Source organism: Oryza glaberrima, chromosome 7 (assembly GCF_000147395.1).
Source record: "Oryza glaberrima chromosome 7, OglaRS2, whole genome shotgun sequence".
Lineage (NCBI taxonomy): Eukaryota > Viridiplantae > Streptophyta > Magnoliopsida > Poales > Poaceae > Oryza > Oryza glaberrima.
In genome coordinates this window covers 19,106,336-19,115,810 of record NC_068332.1, presented here as the reverse complement: position 1 = coordinate 19,115,810, position 9,475 = coordinate 19,106,336, and the positions used below count along the sequence as shown (strand labels likewise).

The 9,475-nt window shown below is 41.0% G+C and overlaps 1 protein-coding gene across 1 annotated transcript; it reads left to right on the top strand.

Moving 5' to 3' along the window:
* The first annotated feature begins 3,478 nt into the window (after nucleotides 1-3,478).
* On the top strand, nucleotides 3,479-7,727 carry LOC127779345 (cysteine-rich receptor-like protein kinase 10). Its single transcript, XM_052306080.1, has 7 exons — nucleotides 3,479-4,767; nucleotides 4,999-5,127; nucleotides 5,226-5,353; nucleotides 6,368-6,575; nucleotides 6,672-6,909; nucleotides 6,995-7,151; nucleotides 7,295-7,727. Exons 1-7 carry the CDS (start codon nucleotides 3,915-3,917, stop codon nucleotides 7,556-7,558), a joined length of 1,977 nt encoding a protein of 658 aa, XP_052162040.1. The 5' UTR covers nucleotides 3,479-3,914; the 3' UTR covers nucleotides 7,559-7,727.
* Nucleotides 7,728-9,475: the final 1,748 nt, after the last annotated feature.

Sequence of the window (9,475 nt, the reverse complement as noted above, 5' to 3'; positions counted from 1 at the left end):
GTTTTTGCTTGTTTTATTTCTTATTGAGATTGTATTTGTTGTTAATTTATAGTCATGATTAGTTATAAACAAGGTGACACCAATAAGGTAAATCAAGAAACTGTTGCCAAATTTCACCGTTAACAGAAACTCATGAGGTCAAACCCGCCTATTAAAAGGCTATTATTAGGCCTTGTTAAATGGGCTTTAATCCGGCTCACCAACATTTGTAGGCCGGTAATTTGAACTAAACCTCAATGCATGCACCAGAATCTGTCAAGATTTTGACCCATCCAATAGAGGTCTAACATGGATGGACTGAGAAATTATCCTCTGAAACAAGACCATCAATGGGAACACAAAATGAGCTTATGGCGTTGTATGACATTTTCACGTAGCTGCGCAAGGCACCAGTCTATAGTGTGACTTAACGAGAACGAAAAACCTACTGGGCAATCGATCGCCACGGGCGATCGGTTCCCCTCCCCCCACGCAGTTCCTCTTTTAGTAAGTTTACACACCTAAAGTTTACACATCTAAAGTTTATCCACCTACTAAAGTTAGAGCGAATGTTATATACCCGATCCAAATTCAAATTCGGATTCAAATATTTTACATAAAAAATATTTCTATACATAAAATTTATGTGTGCAAAGTTTACGGTATAAAGTCTATGCACATGAATGTGAGTATTAGATTTTCTTTTAATTTTTTTTACTATAAAAATTATGGTGAAAGGAGAGAAGGGAGAGGAGTATTGGGGAGGGGCGGGTTGATCCCGCCCATTAGGGGCGCCCTAACGAGAACAAAGACCAGACAAGCAATTATATTGTTAAACAATAACCTCGAGATTAGGGTAGGTACCTGTCTTCCAAGCTAACGTATTGTTTTTCTTTGTAAATACTTGTTTAACTTAAAAAAGTGCATGCACGCCTATTACAACCTGTTAATCATTAATTGTGAATTTCAAACTTAAGTTAGTGAAGTAGTTAAATGAAGATTTGCATATATGTTACATATTCATATTTGGATTCATAGTAATTTCTATTTTGAGATGGGTGGAGTAATTTATATTTAATTATTATTAAATTATTGGGGATTTGCTACCCATTTGCCTGCTATTGTTTTTAGTTTTGTAAGCTGAATTTGTGGTCACTAGATCACTTCAAGATTTGTGTTGATTTGGCCCACCAACGTAACCTTTGATGTACCTTCCTTGTTCACACGCCTACATTACTCGCGAGGGGGGGGGGGGGGGGGGGGGGAGGAGCAGGGGGGGGATCGGTGCCAATCCCCCTCCCCTTCCTATTTAAAACTCTACTCTCCTCTTCCCTTCCTCCTCCTCACCTTTTTTTCTCTGTCTAGGTACTTTCCCTAGCTTCGTTTCGCGAGATCAATCGGTTGAGCTAGAGCTGAGCTGCAGGAGAAAGGTTTCTAGGTTGTAGAGGAGTAGCGTGAGGGTGAGGAGGTTGTGGATGAGGTAGGCATTGTGACGGGGAGGGTGGAGCTGAAGCGGATCGAGAACAAGATCAACAGACGGGTGACCTTTTCCAAGCACAAGAATGGTCTGCTCAAGAAGGCGTACGAGCTCGTCGTGCTCTACGATGCCGAGGTCATGCTCCACCTTCTACATCCGAGGCAAGCTCAACGATTTTGCTGGTTGGGGTCCTAGTATGTGCGGCTATGCGTGCGAACATGTTGACACTAATCCCATTCTAAAATGTTTTGTAGCCATGCATGTAGATGCATATTGAGTCAATGTTGTTATGCTAGCTTTTTTCCAAACTTTAAATATGGCTAGATATATTATGTCGTCAATAAATAACACCAGAATTTTGTGGACTAGTTTTGTTAGACCAGAACATAATAAACAAGAATAGTCACTAGACATATGCATTTAGAACTTTGTATGTAGAAGCATGTGAAACAAATATTTAAAAGAGTCGTCATACGAAATCCCATTTTTACCTTTTGTTCAACATGGTTTATTTTTTTTGGTTAAAATATTAGACAGCAGAATTCTGTTTGGTGCTAACATTTTCTTAGTTTTGTCATGTACTAATAATAGTTAGTTTTACTAGGTTAGAAATATGAACCTAAATGAGTTCTGTTAGTTATGTCGGTTGCCAGCAATCTCAGAAATTAGCATTGCATCACTTTTGAACTATAAGTGAAGAATACTTAGATTAGTCATATTATTAAAAGAGTAAAGTGCACGGGCGGTCCCTAAACTTGTGTGGGTGTGTCACCTAGGTACTTAAACTCTCAAAATAAATTTTTAGGTCCTTCAACTTGTCTTGAGTGCCATATAGGTCCAAACGGGATTCAACCCGCACCGTGTGCTGACATGGCATGCCATGCTAGCGCCTATGTGTCAGTAGAACCCATATATTAGCCACATAGAAAAAATTAAGAACATATTTTTTATCCTCTCTTTTTTCATTTATTTTTCCAAAATTAAAAACATCATTTTCTCCGCTCTCTCTCTCCTCTCTTTTTAAACTTTTAATTTTTTCTATATGACTAACATGTGGATCTCACTGACATGTAAGCGTCACTGTGGCTTACCACATCATCTCACAGAGTGGGTTTGAGCCCGTTTGAACCTATATAATACTCATGACAAGTTTGAGAATCTAAAAAATGCATTTTTAGAGTTTAGGGACCTAGATGACACATCCGTACAAGTTTAAGGACCGCCTGTACATTTCACTCTTATTAAAATTTTATCTAGTATAGTACTGTGTTTTGTTAGAATTCTACCGATAGTACCAAAAGCACTTAGTTCTTTTTTTCTAAATTCAGTTGATCCAGTTTTGTTTACATTGATCTTGACTACTTTTTTTTTTCTTTTTATATGCTATATGAAGAGTACTTCGTGTTGTTAGAAAATTTTTAGTCATGTGTTTTATTTGTTTTGTAACTTGGAGGAATGGGGATATTTTCACCTATATTGTTAGCTAAACCAAATATCTAAATGTCAGTTTTGTCAGTGCTTGGCGGTCAGTTTTGTTAAAGTTTTAGTTTAGACTGAATTTGTATAAGCCTAGAAGCAATTTGGTCAACAGTTAGTTTTGTCAGAAATTAGTACCTGATTTTGTTAGTTTTGTCTGAATTCATATATAACTAAATGCAGTTTTGTTAGCTGCTACTTTAGTCAATAATTAATTAGTTCCTGGTGTTGTTAGTTTTGTTGACTACTAAATATGACTTGATCTAATTTTGTCAGCAGTTAGTTTTGTTAATTTAATACTTGGTTGAGCTAGCTCTAGAAACTTCATGGAAGCTAGTTAATTGACTTCTTGATTTGATTATATTTTTGTGAGCAATCGGTATCTGGTTTTTTTAGTTTTGTCAGCTAGTTTTGTCTGAATTCTACTAATAGTAATTAGGTCAATAAGCCATTTTCAATCAAATAGAGGTTGTCAAGCTGACCTGCTCATTTCACTAGCTCAAATTCCTACAGTAGAGATTTGTTTTCCCTGTTTTAGTATAGATTTGTCAGCTACATATGTCAACATTTCATACACGTACGTAGTATAGTTTTATTTTATTTTAGTGCAGGGTTGTAATCTTGTAATTTTATTTTGCTCTATCAATACGAACTTTGCACTGTCTGGTGGAGCCGTTAAAAAAAATAGCGGCTATGAGTTCGTTTCCAAGATACTGTTAATCTCGACGACCAACTTGAATAATTCCATTTCCGTTTTTCTTCGTTCAAACGATGAAACACGTCTGTATGCACATAAGTACACACGTACCTAATGGTGATAAGAGAATTCAGTCCATATGACCTATGCCCAACTTGCCAAAGACGAGATCAATATCCTTCTTTTTTTTACGCGAATATCCTTTTTTTAGCGGATGCACCCCGTGTTAGTTTTATGCTGCCATCTATCCCACGCCCCTAGCTAGCTGCATCCTCTACCGGCGCAATGTTGCGACGCCGACGCTCGTCGTCTGTCGTCCATGCCGTTCTCTTCTTCGCGGCGGTCGCGCTCCCGCTCGCTGCCGCCCAGCCGTGGCCGCAATGCGGCAACGGCGGCACGTTCACAGCAGGAAGCACCTACGAAACCAACCTCAAGAATCTCGCGCTCACCCTCCGCACGAACGCCGCCTCCTCTTCCACCCTCTTCGCCTCCGACTCCCGAGGCTCCGGCCCGGACACCGTCTACGGCCTCCTCCTCTGCCGCGGCGACCTGAACTCCTCCGTCTGCGCGTACTGCGGCAACAAAGTCTGGGGGGATGCGGGTTCAGCTTGCAACCGAACCATGGACATGGCGCTCGTCTACAACGAGTGCTACGCACGCTTCTCCAACAAGGGCGACTTCCTCACGTCCATGTACAACTCCTTGGAGTCTAGTACCCCCCTCATGAGCAGCATCAACGTCACCAGCGCCGACGTTGCGGGCTATGACCGCGCGGTCACCGAGCTCCTCAACGCCACCGTGCGGTATGCGGTGGAGAACACGAAGAAGACGCTGTTTGCCACGGGGCAGCGGCTGGGGACCGACCCGGGGTTCCGTAACATCTACTCGATGGCGCAGTGCTCGCCGGAGATGTCCCCGGTGACGTGCCGGAGTTGCCTCGACGGCCTCGTGGGCCGGTGGTGGACGACGTTCCCGACGAACGTGGATGGAGCGAGGGTCGATGGCGACCGGTGCCACCTGAGGTCCGAGCTGTATTTGTTCTACACCGGCGGCCCGATGGTGCGTCTGCAGGCCGACGGGCTCGAGCCAGCGGTGGCGCCGGTGCCGTCCGATGTTGTGCCTGCCACATCCAAGGGAGGTGAGCATGCTTCCTTTTTCTTTTTTTTGATCTTGGATTCGAGGTGAGCATGCTTCCTTCCTTGTGTCACTCATGCGGTCGCTTCAGTCTTCACGTCATCACATGATTAACGAATGAAAAAGAACTAAATTTCGTTCATTAAGCAGCAGCTCACACTGTATGACTCATGCATGAGTCATGACTGTAATCAAATCAGGTGCTCAGATTTTTTTTTTTACTGCAAAAATGCAGGTAAGAATAATTCAGCAAGCAAAATTCTGGTAATCATCTTGCCGACAGTGGCAGTTGCAATCGTAGCTGCAATTTCCCTTTGTATCTGGAATGTGCGTAAGAAGAGAAGATTGGCGAAATACTCCAGACGTGAGTCCTCTGCACATAATTTTGGCATATATTCTTGTTAACATTCTTATACCACCAGTGTCCATTAACATTTCGTCAAATTCATGCAAATTTGCCAGCTGATAGAACTGAGGATTTTGAAAGTGTCAAGTCAGCCCTGTTATCTCTGGCATCACTGCAAGTGGCAACCGATAACTTCCACAAAAGCAAGAAGATTGGTGAGGGGGGATTCGGTGAAGTTTATAAGGTATTGGGCCACTTTACGTCTACTTCTGAATCATTGTTGATTTCTTTTGAGAAGAAAATGTTGATTTGATGGTGTGAATTGACAATGGTCAAAATATAAATTCTAAATTAATGCCTAGAAGTATGAATGCACTACTGCTCAATTGTGATTGAGTCGCAAATTTTGTGTCCTCTTGAAACAAATGGCGAAGCTCCTGCCTCTTGTTTTAGAAAAAACTATTAGTGCAGATTAGTTATAGTATTTTATTAATAGTGAAAATATATTACATCCTCGACTTTAGCCATATAATATACATAGCTAACAAGTTAACTTAAAAAAACATAGGTGATGGGACAAATCCTCAAATACCTTTGAAAGAAAACCAATTGATAGACTTAAATAACACATATAGATTCTACTAACAAGTAAGACTATATGTATTACGCCACCCGTAGAAAGTAAAAGACCTTTGGTAACTAACTCTAAGAATATAGCATCCTTTGCGCATGCGCATAATATACTGCTCATCCCGTCGTAAAAGCATAGACCAACATTTGGACCAGTTGGACGAATGAAGATAGCCTGCATTGCAGAGTTAGACATCATTTTTTTTGTTATTAAAACCTTTTATTATTTTTTAAATGCCAAATTGACAAATTTCAAGCGTCTAGGAACTTCCCAAAGCGAGTTACTAAATTTTTTGGGCACCTCACGAGGAGGCATATTGTAAGGAAAAGAACACATTGTCGTGCAAAATGAGCAACATGGCAATAAAAATAGTTGTTGAATTGTTTCTTGCACATTGTAGAAACTATATTGCTTGTCTCCTCTCCAATTCCTTTTAGGAAGGTTATATTTCATTAAGATTACTTTTCTATAAAAAAATCACATAGAAACTTTGATTGTTATTGCAACCTTTAAAATTAGTTATGTTATATTATTAGGTTTTTAACCTATTACAAAATTTTGTATTTTTTGTCCATTTCTCCATGTATAAGTTAGTAAGAAAGTAAGATACTGAGCTAAATTATTTAGGGACTTCTTTCCGGGCAAGAAGTGGCCGTGAAGAGGATGGCCAAGGACTCCCACCAGGGGCTACAAGAGCTGAAAAATGAGCTAATTCTAGTCGCCAAACTTCATCACAAGAATCTTGTTCGTCTGGTTGGTTTTTGCCTCGAAAAAGGGGAGAGATTGCTCGTCTATGAGTATATGCCAAACAAAAGCCTCGACACCCTTCTTTTTGGTACTATTAGCTTTATCTTTGATCATTTGTTACTCTTGTAATCATTTCACTTCACCAATAACAGTGACTTTTTTAAAAAACATTTGGTGAAAAAAGACACAGAGCAAAAGAAACGGCTAGACTGGGCCACACGATTTAAGATCATAGAAGGTACCGCTTGGGGACTCCAATATCTTCACCAGGACTCTCAAAAGAGGATCATCCACCGTGATATGAAGGCAAGCAATATTTTGCTGGATGCTGACATGAACCCTAAGATTGGGGACTTTGGCCTCGCCAAGCTCTTCGCGCAGGACCAGACTCGAGAAGTCACGAGCCGCATTGCTGGGACATTGTAATTAAGTTGATGGAATACTTCATATTTTTGTGCTTATATTAACTAGCAAACTAATAAAATACAATCTTCCTTGCTGATGCAGCGGTTACATATCTCCTGAATACGTGATGTGCGGGCAGTACTCTACAAAATCAGACGTGTTCAGCTTTGGCATTCTCGTAATTGAGATCGTGACGGGCCAAAGAAGGAACAGTGGACCATATTTCTCTGAGCAAAATGGTGTAGATATATTGAGCATAGTGAGTATCCCCGGTAGTTCACATAGGAATTCATCACATTGCTTTGCATTGCAATTTTTGCATATTTGTGGATAGCCGCACATGTCTATCGATCATAATTACTGCTAACTGCTGAAGCCGTACATCTATGTGACTATTGCTAGGTATGGAGGCACTGGGAAGAGGGGACAACAGCAGAGATAATCGACCATTCCTTGGAAAGAAACTACAATGAGGCTGAGGTGGTAAAATGCGTCAACATCGGACTCCTATGTGTCCAACAAAACCCTGTAGATAGACCTACAATGGCGGATGTCATGGTTTTGCTTAACAGCGATGCTACTTGCTCTCTACCGGCTCCTGCACCTAGGCCAACATCTTTGATTGATGGAAGCTCTGGTTACTCAACAGAATGGTCTGGTTGGTAGCTGGGAGCTAGATTTGTCACCGATGTTGTTGCTTTGTGTTGTTTCATATTGAAACTATTCGTTCTCGATTTGCAATCCATAGCATCCAAGTTCAATTAATGAAGAGTTTTGGGGACTATTACTCCTCGGGGGTTATATATAGTTTAACTAGTTGATACCCCATACTTTACTGCGGGATATGTGAATGAATGTATGCTATACCACTACTAGGAGGGGAGTCTCTCCCGAGTGCACCAAAATAGTACCGTGTGTTTCAAGCAGCACTCCGTAAGTTACCGGGTGTTTGGAAGGAGCACTAGGTAAGAAAATATGTTACCGCGTGTTAGTTCACTACACCAGGTAATCAAAAGGATTACGAAGTGTTCTGCAACCAAGCTACGGGATTTGAGGGCGCCATCCATCGAAACGGCGATTTTCGTTGCCGCGAACTTTATTTTGTCACGGCGGGAACGAAAACTTCATGGCGCCATCCATCCAAACTCCAACTTCTGTTGGCGCAAATTTTGGGCCTGTCCGGGAGCTTTAGATTCTGAGAAGCAGCTGTTTGGTAGTCCGCTTTTGAGAATCTGGAAAAGCTCTGAGACCCAGCTTCTCCAGCTTCTGGCTTCTTAGTTTATTTTCCAGAATCTAAAACTACAGATTCTCAGAAGTTTAGAACAGCTTCTAGCAGAAGCAGCTTTTAGGAAAAACTGCAGCTGAGACAAGCTCCCCAAACAGGCCTTTATTTGGTTGCGGCGGGATCAAATTGGCAGCGGAGGGAACGGCAATATAGAGTTCTGTAACGGCACGTAACGCTTGCCGCGTGTCCTCGTGCAGGGAACTCGGTAATCCTAACTGTTGAACGGAACAACAGGTCTTGGCCCACCTGTCAATCTTTGAGCTGCTGTCCTTGGTTACCTCTGGTGGAAAATTATAGAATAACTAAACTGAAATTTAGAAAACGAAAACTGAGGCTTCAAAGTACAACATTCATAAAAAAAAATAAAATTAAGACTTACACCAAGAACAACTTAACTAGGATTAACTAATTATTACTCTATCCGTTTCATATTATAAGTCATTTGACTTATTTTTGCCAAACTTCTTTAAATTTGATTAAATTTGTAGAAAAATATAATAGCATTTTCTAAAAAACAAACGTGTTATAAAAATATACTCAATGTTGAATTTAATGAAACTAATTTGGTGTTGTAGATATTGCTATTTTTTCTATAAATTTGATCAAATCTAAAGAAATTTCATTAAGGAAAAAGTCAAACGACTTATAATATGAAACAAAACAGAAGGAGTAATTGTGATTACATTAAGGGGAAAAATGGTAGGACCCACATATCAGAAAAATTGTATCATAAAAATTAAAAGAAATTACCTATATGTAAAAGAAAAAAAAACAACTTACCTTACACCTTCTCTTCTTTCCCCCTAATATGGACCGAGACCAAGGTCGATGACGGCGGCCTTCGCATGGCACATAAAGCATGCCTGTCATGCCGCTTGCCTTGATCTGGACTTCCCAGACCTTGTTCATCCTCGCCGACGTATCTGTCACATCTTTGGTCTCTTTCCTCTACCTTTTCCTTTTTGGCGGTGGTAGCCAACCACTACCTCGAGCTCATCCGTTCTTTCTCCTTCTCAAGGTTGTGATTAGGGAGCCATGGCACACGGCATTGGAGCTCCAACGTTAAATTAGATTTGGTTAGACATCGTGGTACTACGCTTAGGGCAAAGCACCCGAATTGGGTGTACAATGACGATCTCCTTGATATCTCTCCTTGGCAGCAGCGCACTCGTTGCGCGGATGAAAGGCTGGGACAATGACATGCTCTAGGTAAAGGATGGGGGGGGGGGGGGGGTAGGGCAACGATGACTGTCAACTCTACTCCTGGATCCTGCTGCCATGGTGAAGGATGAAGTCTT